Consider the following 21,476-nt stretch of genomic DNA (forward strand, 5'->3'; position numbering starts at 1 on the left):
TTGCTAGAGGCCCTGCCAGGATTATAGGCTTGCCCAACTTCTTCCCCTCTTCTTTCAGCAGCAGAACTCACTTATTCCCCACTTCCCTTGTTGGCAGCAGTCCTGGAGTAGACAGAAACTCTCTATGCTGAGACTAACACAAGAGGCAAGTCATCATTCAATTCCCCCATCCCTCATGTCCCACAGAAGGATCAGGGGTAGCAACACTAACAACCTCCAATAGCAGGCAGACCAAATGGAAGGCAATTATTTGCCGACCTACCCCATCTCCAAGAGCCCTCTTAAACTCTTATTTAAATCAATGACAGTCTATCATTAAAGGGAGTCAGATTAGGCTCCAACAACAGTATGGGATTGCCCTCTGCTTTTCTAGTCACTTATGACCCTGCTTTTGTCCACGGTCCCCATTTTATAGGTGGTGCTCCCAAATAATATTTTGTAAAGGCCCATTTCCTGGACACGTGATTAGGGGAGAATCTCGGCCTTCATTTAAAGTTTCTAGCCTTTATGGCTAGAGAAAAAATTGAAAATGTGAACCAAGTGTACCCCAAATGCTCAGAAACCAGAAGGCAAATAAAAGGAACCAAAACTGTTTCAGTTTTAATCTATTTGTAAACCAATTTCATTATTATTTTGCAGCCTGACATGATTTTTTTAACATTTATATTTATCAACAGTGAGTATATAGCCCATTTTCTTTTAACCATTTCTTCCCCAAACTGGTTGCTGCCAAGCACAAAATGTCCTCGCCATCTTGCTTGTAAGGACATAGTGGCTTAGTGTTGCCAGGTCTCACAATTTTATCACAAGTCGCACAACATTTGGTGCTTTTTTTAAAGCCCCAGTTCCTGAATTCATCTGATTACATGAGAATCTCAGCTTCTGTCTTTAAAAAGTGTTTCTAGCACTCATGGCTGCAGAGAGAAGATTGAAAACATGACAACTAAAAGCTACATCAGAAGATACATTTTAAAAAAAAACCAAATTCTTATTTTCTTTAAAAAATCACGAGTTTCAAGACAATCTCATGATCTTTGAGTGTACGGGATTGGCAGTTATTTATATGCAGATTAAAATATACCCCTATGAGTGAAATATTACCTGGGGTGAGATTAAAACAGCTAGCAAGTAAGAGATAGCAGAATAGGGTGCCTGTCCCAAGGGAGATTAAAGCCATAGTACCCAAGTGTGCCTGTGGGGGAGTTACGATATTTTGCCAGTACTTATTGAGTCCAACATAAAAAAGAGGGTGCGGGGTGTAATGGTCTCCAAATCTCCCAGTGAACCAGCAAAAAAATAATATATTCAGAGAAAATTTGGGGTGGTGCAGATATTTTGTGACCTGTGTACTTGACAGAAATCGCCTTATTTTTTTTTATTTGTTTAAACTAGCAACTGCCAAATAAAAAACTTTTAAATCTATGAGGGGAATGATTATTTAAAACAATTCTTTGGCTCTGGAGCACTACAAAAATCACATTTTCCAGTCAAGATTTGAGGTGAAAGTTCAGGATTTTGGGTGGGTGTTTCTCTTCGGGAAGGGGGGGGGGGGAGGAATTAAAAAAAATTAACAAACTGACAAGAATGAATTTATTTTCTGGACATTGTGTAGCAAATGGTGGTTCAAAGGTGGAATTTATGGCACTGGGCGGGAATTTCACCCTCCTCCTCCCCCTCCCCAAAATAAATCATTGCGCCACAGTGGGGCAAAAGGCGCGGGAGGCTGAGGAGCGACGGTTGGACTGGAGCCGAGGGAGCAAGCGCTCGCGCCACTTCAAAGCTTAATCCCCGCGCCGCGCCGGCTGCGCACAAGGCGGGGTGGGGGATGGGGGGGACTGCGGCAAATTTCAGCCAGTCAGCGGCGGGTGGCTTCCTCGGCCCCTGCTGCTCCACGGGGTAAAACCCGTGGATAACGGCTTTCCCGCGCTCAAGGGCCAATCAGCAGCGCCGCGGCAGGCAGCCCGCGTTCGGTTGGAGTCCGGGGCGGGGGAGGGGGAGAGAGTGTGGCAGCAGGCGGTCCCCATCCCCATCTTAGTTACTACCACAGGCGTCTCTGAGGAGGCTGCTGTGTGTCCCATTTGTTAGTGTGCAGTGACCCTGGGGAAAAGACAAAAAGGGAAGATGGGGAACAGCACTGCCACGGAGAGAGAGACACAAGCATAGCAGAAGGAAGGCGGGGGAAGGGCAGGAACATAGGGAAGCAAAATATGGGGCATAAAGAAAGTCAAACAAGTGAGGGGCGGAATAGGACGAAAGGGGAAGGGACAGGCAGTAGCTGGGAGGAACTAGAGAAAGTATGAGGACAAATATGCACGGGACTCGTGCAGCTACTGAAAATCTGAGTGTCATGGTTACAGGCTCCTATCTTGTCATGACCTTACCCGATAACAAAATGGATGACACGCACCAGTACAAACCTTACTAAAGGCACATCTTATCTCTGTTCATTGAGAGAAAGCACCAGACTTTGCAAACTTGATACTGACATAACTGTCCTACCCCTGGAATCCCCCCACGGTCCATAAATGTGCTCAGGCAGCAGCTATCACACAACTAGCAGGGCAGACAAAAGCTATTAAGATAGTTTTTGAAAGGTTTATTAGACTGTAGAGAGAAAGTACAGGTCATCATAGTTGATAAAACATGATACTCACGTTTTCAGAACACACCTAATAATCCCCTTAATATGAATGCCTTAAGGCTTCACATTATTTTTTTAAAAATTTAAATGGAGAGTATTGTGCAGTACAATTAAATTTTCCCTTTTTCTACTGGCATACCATAATGCAATATTTTTACTTTTGTGCAGACTTGCAAGGCTATGAAAGTGTACCAGCTCACATCCAAGATACAACCTTTGCCATTTCAAAAGTCTAATATTTTACTCAGCCCCCACCATTCACCTCCCCCCCCAAAAAAAAAAAAAAAAAAATCCACTGGGGAAATAAAATAAGCACACAGGATTTTGTGAGGCTAATTTAATGCCTTTCATTCTGAAGCATTGGAAGTGCTTTGGAAATACACCAATGGAGTAAATCAGTCATTTAGGAGAGAAACCATGTAGGTAACTAGCTTATTCAAGTGCATCCAGGGGATTTTTGCCAAGGATACTGGACCAATCCCAAAGTAAAAGCACTGGGATTGTCAAACTCCTTGCAGAGTATAGAGGGAATAGCTTTCTAAAGTCTTACCCGAAAGAGGTCTCATTATACCTACCTCAGAAGAAAAATAGGCTAGAAGTTTAGTTCCAAGAGATACCTACCTCAACACTTTAGTATTTACTTATGGGCTTTTTTTCTGGAAGCCAATATTAATGTGGGTTGTGGGTTATTCAGAGTGTAAGGTCTTTGGGACAGTGACAGTATGGTACATAGCAAATCGGACCCTGGTCTGTAGGAGCTACAATGCAAATAAATATCAGAACCTGTTAACAAGTTCACTAAACCTCAATTCTATAAACAGCATGTCAGTCAATCTTCTTGGAATCATCCTTTCACAATTTTAGTCACTTGATTCTCTGAAATATGGAATTCAAAATGCTGTTGTGAAAAGCACTATGTAAGAGCTAGGAATTACTGCTTATACAAGACTGAATTGTTTTCTCCCCCCTCCATAACAATCCCACAGACCTATGAACAACACTTTAATATATTTTAGAACTTGAGGGAAGTGCTATTACAGTTATAAGAACTTTACAAGAACAGGTAACTGGCGGTATAAAAAACAGTGTAAGTTTCCATTAACTGAGAACTGTACTTGGAAATAGCAAGTGCTGCTTATTCCACACTGATACAAACAAAAAATGCAGATATAGACTGGAAGCTATATATTAGAACATTAATCCAATACAACAATAAAATTTCAATTTATTTGAAATAATTCAGTTTGAAAAATTTTAATTTAAAATTTACAGCACACGGGGAAGAAACACATTGTTACAAATAAAAATTATCAGAAGAGTGCTGCAGATTTTTTTTTTTTATTTAACACTGTCATGGCTTTATTCAAAACACAGTTGCACAAAATCAATTACTTCAAAGTTTTTAAGGAAAGGGTTTGATAAGGAACTGAACACACTATATACATACTGCCATACAAAGAGCATTAAAATAGGACAAAACCTCTACAAAATATAAAACCCACCCTTACATATTTGCATGAAAAAGACCACCCACCAAGCAAAAAAATTTCAAAAGTTATCTGGAGGCTCTATGTGTTACCTTTATTTTTTAAAAAAAGCTGTACTATCTTGGTTACATGTCAAGCTGGCTGGCAAATGTGGAACTATATTTAAATGGTAACTGTGGAAAAAAGACAAAGTTACTTAGAAAGTCAGAGCTGTATGTGAGGCTCAGACTTCTGTAAGCAGCAGCTGATGCATTACATTGTGAACTGTTTTAAAAAATGTAAGCCTGCATGTTTTATGGAAGGATCTGCTGACCACTCCAAAGATAATTAAATACTTTAACCTTTGTAGCATTGGATATTTTAAGGCAGACCTGTTGATTGAAACAAGACTGTTGGTAACTTTAGTAATTTCCATCAAAAATCTCTTAAAATAATTTAATTTCAGTTTAACTCTGTATTTAAGTACAATTTATATATGCCTCAGTATGACAGTCAAGTATAACCTTCATATTGAGAGATATTTTAAAGTACATATTTGTAAATAGGAAGGTTTTATCATTTGCCGAGACTAAAAAAAGTTAACATTCAAAGACAAACATATAGGGAAAAAACTTTGAGATAGTAAAGATGAATACAAAGCAACTGCTTTGAACACAGAGCCTCCATGACAAAAGAAGGGGTGTGCACTTAACCTAAGATTCTAATTCATTTAATATTCATATAACAAACATGGGAACTTAGATTGTGGTTGCAAATGTTGTTTCATTAAGTACTTTTCTAATGTCTTTACAGATATCCATTTAAAATTTTAACCCATTTAATCAATTTATTTCCAAATCTTTTGCCAACTGCCTCAAACATTCCATTCAAATGCCTCTAAAAGTTGGCTATGCTTTACAACCACACAAACTATGATTTAAGGCTCTAATTCAGGTGGGAAAAAAAACAAGAAATTGGGCTTTGTGGACCTCCTTGGCCATGCGGTTTGTCTTAACTTGATTCAAGAATCATATGTCACATTTAGGCTGCGTTTATACAAGCTAGGAGTGTGATTCTCAGTAGTTTAGCCACGATAGCATGGGCAACGACAATACGGTTTAGCAGTGCGGAGTACAAACCCACCTGAACCCTATGGGTATATACTCAGCACAGCTACACCATGCTGCTGCTGCCCATGCTACTGCAACTATATACTATTTATACTCATGCTACCTCAATGAGAGCTAGCGCAAGCGTATGTATGCTAGCTGGAAATCACACCCTTAACTCATAGTATAGACGCAGCCTTAAAGTCTGCCAGCATGTGAAATGCCTTATTAAATATTTACAGGTAACTCTGATATATGGGTGACTCCACTATACAGGTCCAGGAAATACCCCTGGTATCTTCCCCAGTTTAAAATGTAGTTACTGTCAGCCAAGAAAGATATATAATAAAAAAATAGAGTCTCTTGAATAAAGCTGTGTGATATTTGGTTGAGTATCTATTTGAAACAATGTAAGTTAGTGTTGCATTGAGATGCCTTGTTTGAAATCCAAATTACGAATGTGAAAGAGGAGTGCTGTGTGTCTGAATTTCTATTTTGCATTGGCTCAAATGGGAAGTGAGAGAGTCCATCAGGGCAGAATTTATTAACATCTGCTGATCACAAGTAATCTACCAGAGAAAAGACAGGCCTGCACATCTCCTGCATTTGCAATCAGCTATGTGAAGTAGAATGAGTTCCCGTAGCTTTCCAAGATAGAAAGCCAAGAACTATTTACTGATGAAAAGGAACTTGAATGATTTAGCTGCAACCAGATACAAAAGTTTAAAAAGTGACCTGCAAAGATGAGAGAATTGAGCTCACACTCCTTTTTGTTGCTTTTTTATAGTTTATAAAGGCCTTAAAGGCTACTTTTTTAAATTAAGAAGTGTGTTTGATAGAGATACCCGCTTATTTTTACATTAGAAATTCAGGTCCTGTTTCACCTCTAGTCTATGATAGTTGGGGACCTAATGCAATGACAACATAAGAGCCAAGTGAATGAAAGTTGAGCATGTAAAGCCTTGTCTACACTAGCCCTTATCCTGGCAAAACTTTTGTCACTCAGGGGTGTGGAAAAAACACCCCCGAGTGACAAGTTTTGCTGGCATAAGCGTTTGCGTGGACAGCATTATGTTGGCCGGAGACGCTCTCCCGCCGACATAACACAGCTAACACAAACACCTATGCTGGTAAAACTTATGTCACTCGGGGTGTGTTTTTTCACACCCCTGAGTGACAAAACCTTTGCCGGCATAAGTGCTAGTGTAGACAAGGCCTCAGAGGGAAAGGGACTGTTAAAAACTTTGGATTGTTTTTTAGTTTTTTTTTAAATACCTATTTAACGTCAATGACTAAACATTTTGGAGAAAGAAAGCCTTTGTTAAGAATTCCACATCTCCACCATTTCATTTAAAGCATGAGAGCTAACAACACACATCCTCAAACATATCCAGCAAGTCCTTCCAAGCACACAGTCAATATTCAGAATTAACAGGGAAAAGTAAGCCTTAAACCTGTGTGGGCCTTCTTCATAAGTAATAAAATAGCTAAAGAGGGCATAAGCTTTTTTTTTCCTTCTCTAAATCATTCACAGGTCACTTAAAAAAAAAAGTGAGAATAATCAAGTTGATTCCAAGTAGGACCTGTGGTCAGCTCAAATGGATATAACCAACTTTTCATTTGAAATAGAGTGTTGACTTTATCACATTACAGCATCTTTGATTTCAGTTTATATATCACTTTAAAATCTTGAATGAAATTCACCATACTAAACCCATGTAAAAATCTGTCTTTTTTAATTGTGGACTAATAATGACAAACACAGCAAGCTTGTATATAACAAAAGAAGTCCAAATAAAATTCTAGGGGAAAACTTGACAATGGGTTCAGTGATTATAGGGCTGAAAGTTGTTTTCTACATATGTTCACTACCAGGCTATTACATCTTATTTGGAATGATAAAAAGGGAAAAAATAGTAAAACCACACTTTTCCTATAAAAAGTTAACATGTTATCTTCTGTAAGGACATCTATGGTACATGGAGACATACAGATCTGCATGATCACTATTGCGTATTCTGTAACTTAAAGAGTCTGGTCCTATTTGTTTCTATAGTGACTTAATCATCCTCTTCCTCGCCCTCATCTTCAGGATCTCGTTTCCTCTTCTCCCCTTGGACGCCCTCTGCTGAGGAAAAGAAGTTTGCATATATATGATTACACTAAATTTAAACACCAACAATTTAATGTGTTGTGCACTTACCTATACATCTAGTGGACTACTTCAAATTATCTTATTTCTTGAATGCATTCATTACTATACATCTTTGTGCTGTTGATATTTTTGAAACTACCAGTTTCTTATTTATTCTGAGTAACTCAGGTGAGCCATATTAAGTTGAATACTAAAACTGAACATATTACATTTCATATCGTAAACAAGTTATTCTTCAATCTGTCAGACATCTGGATCCTTTCATGTCTGCACTATAAATTATATATAAAGTAAACTAGATTCTATAGAAATTTAAAATGGAAAAAGGACACATTTAACATGATTTTGGTTTTACTAACCTTCCTTTCTTAATTTTCAACAGTTCATACAGAAAATGTGGCGATAATTAATCCAATTGGCCTACTATGCACTCTTGTGGCCAAATCATGAAATGCAATTTAAAAAACTTAAGATTTGACATTCTCAGGCAAAAAACATTTTCTGGCCATTTAAACATCCTGACTGACTGCTTTACTGTTTCAAAAAGTACAGGTGCTACTTTTGACAGACTGAAAAAAATAGTATTACTAGTTCAATATTGGAGAGACAAGATAAGTGAGGCAATGTCTTTTATTGGACCAACTTCTGTTGGTGAGAAAGACAAGCTTTCGAGCTTACACAGAGCTATTCTTCAAGTCTGGGAAATGTAGTGTCACAGCTAAATACAAGGTGGAACAGATTGTTTAGTGTAAGTAGTTAATGCATATTTCAAGGAACCATTCAAGGTGTTAACGGGCGACTTCACCTTGAATGGCCCCTTGAAATGTGCATTAACTAGTTATACTAAACAAATAAACTGAGAACATTTCTCAGACTTGAAGGGTTCTGTGTAAGCTCGAAAGCTTGTCTCTCTCACCAACTCTCAGAAGTTGGTCCAATAAAAGTTATCACCCCACCCATCTTTCTCTAATACCCTGGGTACAACATGACTACAACAACACTGCATAGTTCAGTATTGGTGATTTTAAAACCAGATCACAAATCTCCAAAGACGTATCCAGTTAAACCAAGTGTTTAGAATAAAAAGCTACCAATGCAATCAGGAATTTTAAGGTTTGTCTAAATTAGTTTCAAAGGGCTAAACAAGAACTCAAACTTTTCACCCTGTAAATCTCTCTAAAACTGGCCAGTCCTTACTGAAAATGAGTAGACCCATATAAATAACTCACCCAACCCATCACAGTATGTACATGTTTACTACATATTCAGTGGTAGTAGTATAATCCTATTATTAACAACAGAACAATTATTAATCTAGCATCCAAAAACATGGTAGGCATTTCATAAACATAAAATGACTGGCTCCAGCCCTAAAGATCTTGAAATCTAAACAGACACCCTACAGGGATGGAAGGGTACAACCCAAAGTTCTTTTAACATTTCCTTTTTTGCCACCACTTTTGTCTATTTGTCTTTTGACTGGCAGTTTGTTTGTAACCTTTTCTTATTATATTTAAGGCTTACCCAATTTCTCTTGTTGATTCTTTTCATACTTATTGTACGCATGAATATATAGAAGTATCCCACTCGTATCATGAAAAGAGAATTCTTAATAATCTCAAGAGACAGAGCTTAAGTTCATTCCTTCTAACACTATGTATGACAAGCCACTTTTCCTCAATACTAGCAATGCATTTAGTACCAATATATTCTCCGAGAAGGATGAATTTCCTTTATCTTTGTTTGTTATCAGGCAGCTGGTCACTTTGCTTGTTAATATCCTCAAGTTCCTAGGTCTCAAGATGAAGTCATACAGAACTCCTTTCTCTCAGACATCTATTGCCAAGCCTGTCTATATTTATAGAAACTACATAAAACAGTAATGTATGGGATTTAATTTAAACTCTAAGAAGCTACTGAAAAAAAGACTAGATGTGAAAAAAATCCAACTAATGAGTTTAAGCATACAGCCTCTAAACAGGACATTGGATTTTGTTTTTTCTTAAATGACACCCCCTTAAAATACTTTATATAGATGCCATTGTGGGGGGATGGACGAAGTCCCGAGAATGTAGGCCCTGACCAGGGAATTCAGACACTTCTGATGCATTAACAACGAAGATCTTTTAAATTTGTGCTAAATGAAGTTTACAAAGTTCATGCAACATCCCCACCTTAGGAAGTTAAGATTTCTATAGCTCCTCCACTTGGCAACTTTCCCCGTATTCACTTTAGGACATTAAAATGTTTCTATAAAAATGCTTAGAAAGTTGTTTTTTTCACTTTTACTCAAAAATTAAATGTGAAGGTATATTGGTTAAGGGAGAAAAGAGAGCATATGAAGTAATGCATGGCTGTTTAACTAAATGCCTAACTTTTGAAATCTTTTGTAAGCCCATATCAGGATACCTACCTTCTTTCCCTGTGTTTACATACCTTCAAATAGACTACTTAGACACAATCTATACCAATGGACTGCTAGTCTCAACCTGCTAAATTACAGAAGTTGAAAGAACCAAGTAATTCAGAAGGGTTCTGAAACATGCTATTTTCACAATTAGTGAAACTTACCTTCTTCTTCCTCATCACCTCTTTCTTCAACATAGTCATCATCATCTTCTTCATCCTTCACAATATCCAATATTTAATTAGATTTTTAAAAAGTGCAGTACACCTAAGGTTAGTTTAAGCAGACTTTACTTTATAAAAAACTTGAAAAAAAGCACTTACTCCGTTTAGTGATCATATACTGTATTTACTCTCTCTCAGTTTATTACTAGACAGTTGTATGAAGAAAGGAGGCCAAATTCTTCTCTATATTGCACTTAACTGGGTTGCAGAGATATAGACAACCAGAATTTGGCTTGTAGTCTGAGTTTTTTCCTGTTACTTCCCACTTATCAGTCCTTTGTGATGCCACCAGGAACTTACAAAATGACACATTAAGGAAGAGCAAGACAGTATAACAAACAACAAGCGGTTATCAAAAGGTCACAGAAATAAAGGATTGTGAAAATGTGTAGAAACCATGGCAGCAAGAGTAGATGAACTAAGAACAGATATAACTTTTTGCAACTAATGTCAATAAAGAAAAAAATACAGTAAATGTCAGTTGTTTCTAAACAATGAGAAGCAAATTGCTCTTTCGGGTTTGCAGTTGGTACGTTGTCTTAAATTGGACCAACTTGTTGCTATAAAGCCCAAACAAGCTCTCACAATGTTGTGAGATCTCTGCAGTACAGCCAGAATTGATGACAAACTAGAGCCTTATTTGCTAAAACAGTAACTGGTACATTAGATGTTATAACGCATTCATTTATTACACCATCTGGTAAAAATTTGAAGGCATTACAGTTAAAATGTCATCTAGAATTTTGTCTTTAAACACAAAAAGAATTTGAGACAAATTCTTGCTGAATTTAAGGGAAGTTTTGAATTAGGCTGCTTATTTCAAGGTCTGGTTTAAATGGTATAATTTGGCTGATTCTAGCCCTCATTTACACTTTCCAAAATACGATAAAAATCTAACAGACTTGGACTTTCTGAATTGCATGCTCAATATAGGCCACCTTATCAGTAGCAAATAAGAAGCATCCTCACTATCTACCTCTGTTGTGCTACCATGGTTTCCAACTCCTCTAAAGCCCTTTTTATGCATTCTGTAATTCCTTGTCTCCCAACAGCAGCTGTACAGAGAAGCTCCACAAACACTGAAGATTTTAACACTGAAGAATTTCTATTCTTCTTCCAAACCCTTGTTTGTCCATTCTCAGAGGAATTTCCCCAAAGGTTCTTTCTCAACTTCTCAAATCAAATTTAGTTCAGACTTCATGTAGGGTCTTTCAGCCATCACCTCCTCAAAAATCTCAGTGCTCTGATAAAAGGTTACACATATTCTGTAAGACTATACAAAGTACTATAAACATTTCATTATGATCAATAAAATGACCATAAAGATCAGTGGTTCTCAAACTGTGGTGTATGTACCACTAGCAGTACACGCACAGCAGTCAAATGGAATGCAGGTTGGTTTGAAGAATAGTATTAAAATAAGAATCTGTTATAGCTGCACTGAAAAGTTATGAAGGTGGTATTCCAAATACTTTTGGTTCTAAATGTGATACAGAAGGTCTTATGAGTGCAAGAACTGCTGCCACACAGAAACAAAAATAAATATCCTGTTTTCTGTACAGAGAAAGTGTAGATGTCTAGCTGTTAGAGAGAAGGACTAAGAGTCAAGACTCCTGTGTTTTATTTCTAACTGCCACTGATTCATGTAGCCATGATTAGGTCATGTCACTTTTTCCTAGGCTCAGTTCACACAACTAAAATGGAGACACTTATCTGCTTTTTTCAATAAGCTTGTGATAATTAATGTTTGTAAAGATCTGAGATCCTTGAATTAAGGTGCTGCACACCTAGCATAAAAAAAAATTAAGTTCTGAGAGGAGTTACTGGTGATCCAAGGGGATAAAAGACCCCTAAGGCAGTAGTAGTTACAAAAAGCTTGATTTTTCCCCGCCTTGTTTAATTTTAATGTTACTTAGATAAAGTAGTATTGACAATTGTTGCTATTCTAGATTACCTAGTCGAGAAAAAGAATATTTTCTTCGCTTTGTCTATAAAATTAGTTATCTACTTTACTCCAAAAAAAGATTCTGACAGTTTAGTTGGTAGTAGTGTACAATTTCAGCATTCTGGGGGGAGTCTTGTTTTGTCTAGCTTACAGAAAATGCAGAAAGATTTCATTTTAGGTGGTGGGATGGAAGTTTAGAAAAATAAGAGTCATATCCTGAAGTGAAATGCAGAGAGATATTTAGTTGATAGGCAACACTTATGCTGAGCTAAGTCCTTTGGAGAAAGAACTTTATAATCAAAATTTAAAATAGTCTGTAGCTTTACATACAATACTAGATATATCAGAATCAGTTTCTATAAATTAATGTAATGCATCTGTGTTTAGTCACATAGCCTCATGAAAATTGTAAATCCTAGAAACAGAGTTTGTGAAATTAAAATTTCTTGGATTGAGTAACTGAAGTATAAAATTTACCTGAATCTCCTCTTTCATCAGATATGACAGGCCCACTTCCTCTTCTTCTTCACCCTCCCCCAAATCTGAACCACCATCATCTTCATCCTCATCCTCTTCATACTCTCCTGGTGGACCAGCTTCATCCTCATCTTCATCATCATCCTCATCTCCTTCTGCAAGACAGTAAATAGTTCCATATATCCTTGCTTAAAACTTGACAATTTGTTCATAAAATCATCTTACACGCTTCCCAAAAATTTAAGAGAAGTTAGTTACGAGGTCTTTTCCAAAAGTTTTAAAAAACAGACAGCATCCTGGTGAAAAGAAACTTAAAATATATGACGACTATAAATGTATAAACACATCACTAAACAAGTAATTAGATACCAAGGTGATAGGGGCAAAACCTTGATCCTATAAGCGACTGTGCATGTGCAGACCTCTAAGCCTGCAGGGAGCCTCAGTGAAGTCAGAAGGAAAGGGGATTGAGTGGTTTTTGCTGCATGGAGTCCCTTGTAGATCAAGGCCTAAAATTTAAAAGGACAGCCAGTTTAACCCAACACACTTGACTGAATTGTATCTCCTATTAGTCCCAGGAAACACCTCTAGTTAGAATGACAAAGATCAGAGAAGAGATCTGATTTTATTTTGTACATTTGCAGTAGCACATAGCCACTTTCTCTCATATAGGCAGTTTTGTATAGGGTTTTTCATACAGGGAAGACGTTTTAAAGATAGGTAAATATAAGCGTGAACTGCAAAGGCTGGCAGAGGGAATTTAGGGAAAGGTTTAGTATCTGAAACTACTTTTTTTGAATTTACTAAATTTCAGGTTGCTGCCCATTAAGAGATTTTCAAATACTATTAAGTTTATGTATCTATTGTTTACACATTCAAAATGGAGCATTTGACAGACTTAGTTTCTCTTTGGTGTAATTCTCTTAAAGAACACAACTCAGATTTAAGTGTGAGGACTGAGACGTAATTTAAAGCCATAGGACAATCCACCACAATAGCAGCACTGAGACACTCATGGACAGCACTATGTGAAACAAATATTTTAGATGTCTTTCATAATTGTTCTGACCATGTTTACTAACTAGTAAAGCTAACAATATTTAAAGAAAGGCTTGCTTCCTTCTATCTTTACAATGAAATCAATGCAGAAATTGTAATAACTTTACACTTCTACAGAGCCTTCTCTCTAATTTCAGAACCATTTACAAACAAACTTTGCTATTGAGGGCAAATTCATTAGTGAAGAAGGTGGTATCCCTATTTTAGAGGTACGGTAAGTGGATGCGAGGTCACAAGGGGTCTCCAGTACTAGTTTTGCTACAGACCTCCTCCTGTCTGTTGACTTCGAATACAAAGTATGACTACTGAAATAGAATTATGATTTCCACATAGATCAGATATGAAGTGAGAAAATCCTCCCCAAAAAAGCTTTCATTAACAAAATGGATTGCCACTGGCTGTCTTATTACTTTTAGTGTAATTATATCTTTACTCAAGTGCAAGTCTCTCTCCTTTAACAAGAATTGCTAAACATTCTTGACTATGTCCTGAATGCAGTTCTTCCTATTACTGTATAACTCATCATAAACATTATTTGAATATTGAGTGAATGCTACAGATCTCTACTGCAAAAAATGCAGCTTATGATATTGTGCTACTGCAGTTCAAGAGTCACTCTAGTTCCAACTTTAGATATTGATAGCTTAAAGTATAATTTTTGTTACTAGCTATACCACATTTAGAAAAATTACCCTCATCTTCCTCCTCTTCGGAGTCAGGTGCCTCGTTATCTTCCTGATCAAATCCATCTAGGTATGTGATTTGGTGAAGCAGCTCAAAAACACTTTCTCTGTAATCCTCCAGGTTTGTGATCTCACAGTTGAACAAGTCGAGACTCTTCAAGTTTTTAAGATTTTGCTGAAAATGAAGAATTAAGAATTCTCATCTTTTTCTTCCAGTTAACACACAACTACTTGGTGCCTTGAACTACTGTACGGTCATTTATCAAGTTGCAAGTCATAGCCTATATATAACAGACAGTACTCAGCTACACAATTTATTTTGTACTCACCACCTTGGCTCTTCACTCTTTGCACTGACCCTCTTTTATATGCAGAGTTCAGTACAAAGTCTCTGTTCTGATAATTAAGGAAGCCCCCCATAAGGTCACTGAGATATCACCTGTCCCTCTGTATCTATGACTTTTCACAACAGGTATATTCCACCAGAAGAGTGAAACTATCAGCCAATGGGAAGTACCTTGTGAGGGCAGAACTCAGATAGGAACTGGACCTAGACTGTGGAACTTATACCTCAAGAGATAAGAATGACCACAGAACTGACCACAAGATTTATTTCTTCAACTTAGCTTACCCTCAGTTTCTACATATACACAAACTACTTACACACACAAGCAAATTCATAGGACCTAATCAAGCTATTTCTCCGATAAGCTTGGAAGGAAGAAAGCTTTTTTTTTTTTTCCTTCCTGTTTTTTAGATACCGAAGAGTTGCTTAAATCCTGCAGTTACAGGGGTCATTACATCAAAGCGCACTACAGAACATTTAGTGTGCCATGGAAGAGTCCAAACACCAGCTGGTGTGCTGCAATCCAAGGTGCACACTAACAGACTGTACAGATAAGCGCAAAAAATCTAGTACAGGTGACTCCCAAACTTTTTCCATACTACAGAACCTCTCTTAAAAGATAGTCTCATGGATACTTCAAAGTCACTTAACATTCGTGGGGCAACTATAATTGCTTACACAGAAAAGTTACTAGGCAAGTAATTATAGCATTTTTAGCTTCTTTCAGTGCATTTTAGCAACTGAAAGCCAAGGAGCTCAGCAATACTTAGCTAGCCAGCTCTACATGGACTATCCACCACAGTTTGACAACCTCTGATCTGGTCCATGACCCTGCTAACACAGAATAGCTTCCTATAGTAAATTTTCAAGTATTGTCTTGACTGAACTATGGGATGATGAATTTATTACAGCAGAGTTATTCAATACAGGACTGATTGGGATATTGATAAATCTAGAAAGACAAAACACACAAGTATTACTTGAACTGGCAAAAAAACTGAAGTATGGAAAAAGTAAACAATATTTTGCTCACTGGATGCCTTTCAGTTTTGTTGAATCTATAAATAGGGATAAACACCTAGTTTATATTTTATTGATCTCCTATGTAACATTAGTTTAAACTCCATTTATTGCATTATCCATTGTACTTGTAATGCCTTCCTAGTGTCATCCACTTACAACCGATACTATTGTGTTCAATTATAATATTATGCTCTCCTTTTTTCACTGTGATACTACTTTTTTTTTAATTTAGAGATTTAACAATGGCTTACAATGCTTATAAAAACCCCTATTTTATGCTTACCAGGGCTTCCACAGTGCTAAGATCTTTGATTTTGTTGCCGCTTAGATTTAGGTATGTGAGATTCGGACATTTTTCTGCCAGGACTTCCAGGCCTCCTGAAATGATGTTGTCACTCAATTCCAACTATCACACAAAAAAATTGGATAATTAGATGGTTGGTTTTATTGCTACAGAAATTAAGAACCTGTATTTTATTGTAACAATAAATGAATCACAAGACCACTTGACTTCCTGCATAGCCCATAAAAACCTCAGACTACTTACATAAAGGAACCTATACTGAATGCGTATTACTTATTTCCACAGCACTTTAAGGAATTATGTGGACCAGGCACATTGTAAACAATTTCATATTTGGGTCCCCATCCTGCAAACACTTAAGTATGTGCTTCACTTTAAGCCTGAGTAGTCCCACTGACTACAACTGGACTATTCACATGCTTAGCACAGTTAGTTTATCATGTGCTTAAGTGTTTTCTGGATTGGAGCCTTTTAAGCAGGAAGTGAAATCTGACATTAAATCCTTGTACAGATTTAACTTGGGCATAATGGTTGAAATCCTGGTTCCACTAGTCATGGGCAAAACTCTCAGTTACTCCAATACAGCCAGTGTTTCATCCACTGGAGCTGGTTTTCACCTAATACATCATCCCCAGCTCCTTTCTCTCTTTCCATTCAACTGCATGAAATATCTTTTACCTAACTGAAAAAGTAATATTGTACTCTTGATCACTCTCCCAGACATTAACCAGTGCTAGTTACATGTGTTAATCAGTACTTGAATTGTCAAACTCTGTTTGAAAAATTACTTTGAAGTTTACAGAAATTACAAAAGATAATTTCTAATTAGAAGCAATTAAACTCAGGATTTTTTGAGATCTGATCTTTAAGTTAATGATGTACATGACAGAGTACACACATTAATGACCTATAAATATTATAAGAACATAAAAACAGCCATATTGGGTCAGACTAATGGTCCATCTAGCCCAGTATCCTGTCTTTCAGCAGTGGCCAGGTGCTTCAGAAGGAATGAAGAGAACAGGTAATCATTAAGTAATCAATGATGGGTGTATTCTGTTAATAAATCATTGATTAAAAGCCACAGCATCAATGAAAATGCTACTAACATAAGAAGGATATACCAGACCCTCATTTCTAGTGTTAAATAGATAAGCCACTTATTGTTCCAAGAGTTTTTGGACATGAATAATTTGAACATAATTTAAAAGTATCCACACCAATGTTAACTCTTGAAAAGTTTAGATTGTCATCACTTCACAGCCCTGCAAACATTCTAGTAAGACATTTCAGTGTGACACAAATATGATTGTGAATACTGGAAGTGTACAAGATGTGTTATCCAATGACTTTTACATAAAAAAGGGTATAACACCAGCAAAAGAGAACTGACTGTTGTAGTCTAAAAGTACATACCTTTCGGAGCTTACTTAAGGTGGGGAGTCTGGCCAGTGATGTCAGTTCTACATTGGCCATACTGAGAAACTCTAGTTCTTTAAATGACTCATTCAGGCCTTCAATTTCACCATTGCTAGATCGACAGTTATCAAGCACCAACTCTGTCACCTTCAAACAGAATACAAAGTCACTTTTCAGTTTAATGAAGACCATTAAGCACACTGCATTTGATCTAAACCAGCAGCTTGACGAGTTAAACAATTAAGACATGTTTTCTTTTTAATTTAGGCAAAAACTGAAGTTACAGAGGCCGCATCACCCCAATTAACAACACCAACCTATTAAAAAAGTACAGTATACCTATACTTGCAGCAGTAGAGTTTGAAGCATGGTCATAAAAAGGAAAATAAGTAAGAGGCAAACTTTAGCATGTTAATGGTCAGAAATATATGGCTGTGGATAACACAATAACAGAACCACAATGATACATGTGGGCTTTTATATGACTAGAAACATGGAATTGCCAAACGAGATCAGATCAATGGACCATCAAATCAATTACCCTGTTTCAGATATAGGGCAGTACCTGATGCATCAGAGGAAGATTGCAAGGAACCCCATGCACACTGGACAATTAAGGAATAATATGCCAATGAAGGAAGTTTCTTCCTTAAACCCATCAATTAAGTGGTCAACTTATACCCAGAAGCAAGAGGGTTTTATATCCCCAATTTTTTTTTAAATTCTACCAATCTAACTGTGGATATTCAAAAGAACCTAATCCTTTTGCAAATCCTACTAAAGCTCTTTGCCTCAATACCTGGTGGCAGTGAGTTCCATGGGTTAATTGTGGATTATGTTAAAGAATTTCCTTCTGTGTGTTTTAAAAGTGTTACTCTATTTCACAGAATGTCTTGTATTATGAGAGGGGGTATATAGGATCACCTAATTGACTTTCTTTATACCATCTGCTGTTTTATATACTCCTCTCATAGGTTATAAAGAGGCACTACATTTTTCCACAAACCTCTGACATTTTAAACATCCTAGTTGCAAGAAAAAAGGATGCAATCCAATATCAGGATGTTCAGCTTTGAAATAAGTGTGGTTCTAAAGAACATCACTTGTTGACTGGCAACTTCTTGGTTATTTTGGTGGATAATAGACAAACAGACACAAAATTTAGAGCCTTATTTCACACCATTACGAGAGGAGACAATAGAAATATCATGGCTTTGCTCTTACTTTTGTCAATTTGAGTTGGAGCCTCAACATTGTTTTAAATAAAGTTTGTAGAGGATTTTTCTTCGAAAACAAAAACAAGCTAATCTTTTATAAAAACCCTAACTAGTCTGTTGGGGCTACTCCAGTCTCTTATGTTAAATGTTTATGCTCATCTAAATGCATTTAGGCTTTTAAAATATCTGAAATGATCATCAAATTATGTACTGTTTATTCAACAAATGGTTTTTATGCACTTTTCCTAGATTCACTGTAAGTCAGGTCAATCTTGCAGCCTGGGGCTAAGTAACACCACTTTCTGATATCAAGAAATCTGGACTTTACTGCTGGGGACACCTAGATGTACTGGTCAATAGCATTCTTACTGACCTAAATGCAAAAGCATCTGCTACAGCCACAAGTCATTTGTTGGCTGAATTCAACAGCAGGGAAGCGAATGCTGCACGTTGATCAGTCTGCTCTCCATGCAGCTAGCACAGCAGTCAATGAAATTACTACAGGAGATTAATTGAACCACCTCATCTCACCCCCAGTAAAGTAGAGTGAACCAGAATCTTTCCCAAGACAGAAAACAAAATATCTATCAATTAGAGTGAACGCCTGAAAATGGTTGCCTTAAACTTCTGTTAAATACGTTTGTTTTTTTAAGTCCCAACAGGCAATCTATAGGAGCATACTTGTCTACATATAATTGAATCTTAAAATATAAGCACACACATGGGGCTCCCCAATTTAAAAAGAGGTTCATCATAACCAGACTTGCTTGTATCTGCCTGAAGAGGAAACAAAACGCTAAGAAAAATATTTAACATGCAATCCGCACGTGGCAACGCACTTCAGGACTTTCATCCTGCTTCCCTATAAAAGAAACAAAAAGTTCCACTATTAGCTGCTTCCATTTCCACCAGACTTTTGTTTTGAAGTTAAGTTCGAGCAGCAGGGGATGGCATTCTCTGTAGCACTGCCGGGCTGTGACTGTGTGTACACCTCCCCACTCCCAGCACGGAGTTAGCGTAGGAACTACAGCTCCTAGTACCTGACGACTAGCCGCATGGCGGGCATAGCGAAGCCAACCCTGTTGTACATGACCTCGCAACATCAACCCTCATTGCTTGGTGGGTGGAGGTACAAACGAGAAGCCTATCTGGTCTCTGATGACTGAACGGGACCCAACAGCAATCGCCTTATCTGCCTTTAGCCATTAGGAAGGCCGGTTATAAGCAGTACGATTTCAAGGAAAAGAGAGGAGGGTGCCATTACCCCATCATGCGCTCTCTGGGCAGAGCTGAAAACTCAGGGAAGGAGGGGGGTAAGGAGAAAGAAGAGAGTAAAAAATGATCTAGTGCAAAATAAACAGCAGCAAATATCAGCAGAGAAAGAAGGGGGGGGGGAAAAGCATTTTACAAAGATGTTTTATAAACGTCGCCTGCCTTTCTCAGATCACTGGAAAATGCACGGCAGGAAATCAAAACCATGTACCCAGCCAGGTCTAAAATGGATTCGGTGCAAGTGTGACCTGTTTACAATATCCAGTACTAGATAGAAGTTAAAAATAAATAAGGCAAATCACGCCAGCGATGGCAACCAGAGGAGGGGTCACAAAAGTTAAGGAGGGCCATGTATTCCTCTGCTCCAGCTCGAGGGATCCTAAAAAGAAAGAAAGAAAGAAAAAAAAAACCCACCCCAACCCTCCAGCTGGGGAAGCATGGTGGGTGACCCAGATTTGCCCATGCACAGAGAGTTAAGTTAGCCCGGAAAGGAGGGGAGAGAAGTTCTCTTTTCACTCCAAATCCAGCCTGGACCCCGAACAGGGGAAACACCCTTGAACTCCATCAAGAACGAGCCTGGCAAAACTAAGAAGAGGGTCCTCCAAAGGGGGGTGACCCAGGCCCTCAGCGCCAAGAAGGGGGGGACGGGACACGACACGAGTTAATTTCTGCTCTCGGGTCACCCCGAGGAACCCTCTCAGCCCGGGCCCATCGGCAGGGCAGGGGGGCCCATCGGCAGGGCAGGGGGGCCCGTCCGACGCACGGGCTGCCCCCACTTGTCCAGCAGGGCCGCGCCGGCTGAGCTGGAGAGGGACGCCCGGCCACCGGCGAGGGGGAGACGGCGAGGGCTGCGGGGATGCAGCGCGGCGGAGCCGCCAGGGGATTACGCGGCTGCACAAGCCGCCCCCCCCCGGGGAACCTTTCGAAGCGTGAGGCGGAAGGAGGGACGGACGGGCGGGCGGGAGCACGGCGGCCTCGGAGCGCAAGAGGCGCCCGGCCCCACGTGGCGACTGCCCCCAGCCCGGACCCGGGCGAGGTATCAGCTGTTCAGCGATGGGGGGAGGGGGTCACGTCCTCTCACCTTCTCCGGGGCCCGATTCCTCAACTCCAGCGTGATGCGCTTCTTCATCTCCATCTCCCCCCCTCCCTGAGGCCCCCGCGCCGCGAGGGAGGGACGCGCCGCCGGGCCGACGCCGCTGCAAATGGAGGCAGCGAGGCAGGCGGAGTTGGGGCTCGAACTCCGCCAGCAGCCACCCCACCGCACCCCCTCCCCTGGCACGCTACACACACGCAGCTCCTGCCTCCTCAATGGCCGCTCGCGCACTGAGCCTCCATGACACGGCGCACGGGGCCCCCTCCCGGACGCCCCGCCTCCGCGGAAGCGTCGCCTCCCCGCCACCCATTGGCCCAGAAGGGCTCCACGCCGGGGCGACGGGATTGGCTCTGCCGGACGCCCGTCAAAGGGCGTCTCTTCCGAGCCCCGCCCCACCCGCACGCGGCGCCTTTCCTTTCTTTGTGCGCTTGGCGCGCGCCTAGCCCATGTGGTCCGCAGGGCAAGGGCAGGGGGCTTCCCTGCTGGGTGGAGTCCTGACTAGTGTAGGGCGGCGGGGGTGTGCAGAAACTGAACTGACGTATGGGTGTGTGTGGCGCGGCCTTGCACACTACACTGTAGCATGGTCGTGTGGCACAGAATGATATGCACGAAACTTGTAAGGTAACGTTGCATTAA

General features: G+C 39.3%; 1 protein-coding gene across 2 annotated transcripts; it reads right to left on the reverse strand.

Annotated features, from left to right (window-relative positions):
- Positions 1 to 3,841: 3,841 nt before the first annotated feature.
- On the reverse strand, positions 3,842 to 21,072 carry ANP32E (acidic nuclear phosphoprotein 32 family member E). Of its 2 annotated transcripts, none has more exons than XM_067569717.1 (7): positions 20,829 to 21,072; positions 17,256 to 17,405; positions 15,819 to 15,941; positions 14,176 to 14,341; positions 12,425 to 12,579; positions 9,943 to 9,997; positions 3,842 to 7,344 (listed from the first exon to the last, which is right to left on the reverse strand). In XM_067569717.1, exons 1-7 carry the CDS (start codon positions 20,880 to 20,882, stop codon positions 7,277 to 7,279), a joined length of 771 nt encoding a protein of 256 aa, XP_067425818.1. In that variant the 5' UTR covers positions 20,883 to 21,072; the 3' UTR covers positions 3,842 to 7,276. The 2 variants fall into 2 exon arrangements, with proteins under 2 accessions (XP_067425818.1, XP_067425817.1); XM_067569716.1 differs by having other exon boundaries at positions 3,842 to 7,341; positions 20,829 to 21,017.
- Positions 21,073 to 21,476: the final 404 nt, after the last annotated feature.

The sequence above is a fragment of the Emydura macquarii genome, unplaced genomic scaffold (assembly GCF_026122565.2).
Source record: "Emydura macquarii macquarii isolate MOO-44397 ecotype Brisbane River unplaced genomic scaffold, CSIRO-AGI_Emac_v2 contig_2924, whole genome shotgun sequence".
NCBI lineage: Eukaryota > Metazoa > Chordata > Testudines > Chelidae > Emydura > Emydura macquarii.

Coding starts and splice junctions, on each gene's coding strand:
- ANP32E (XM_067569717.1), bottom strand. CDS start 20,882: ATGGAGATGAAGAAGCGCATCACGCTGGAGTTGAGGAATCGGGCCCCG. Junction 17,406..20,828: donor GGAATCGGGCCCCGGAGAAG/GTGAGAGGACGT, acceptor TTCTGTTTGAAG/GTGACAGAGTTGGTGCTTGA. Junction 12,580..14,175: donor CGAAGAGGAGGAAGATGAGG/GTAATTTTTCTA, acceptor ACTGTCTTGCAG/AAGGAGATGAGGATGATGAT.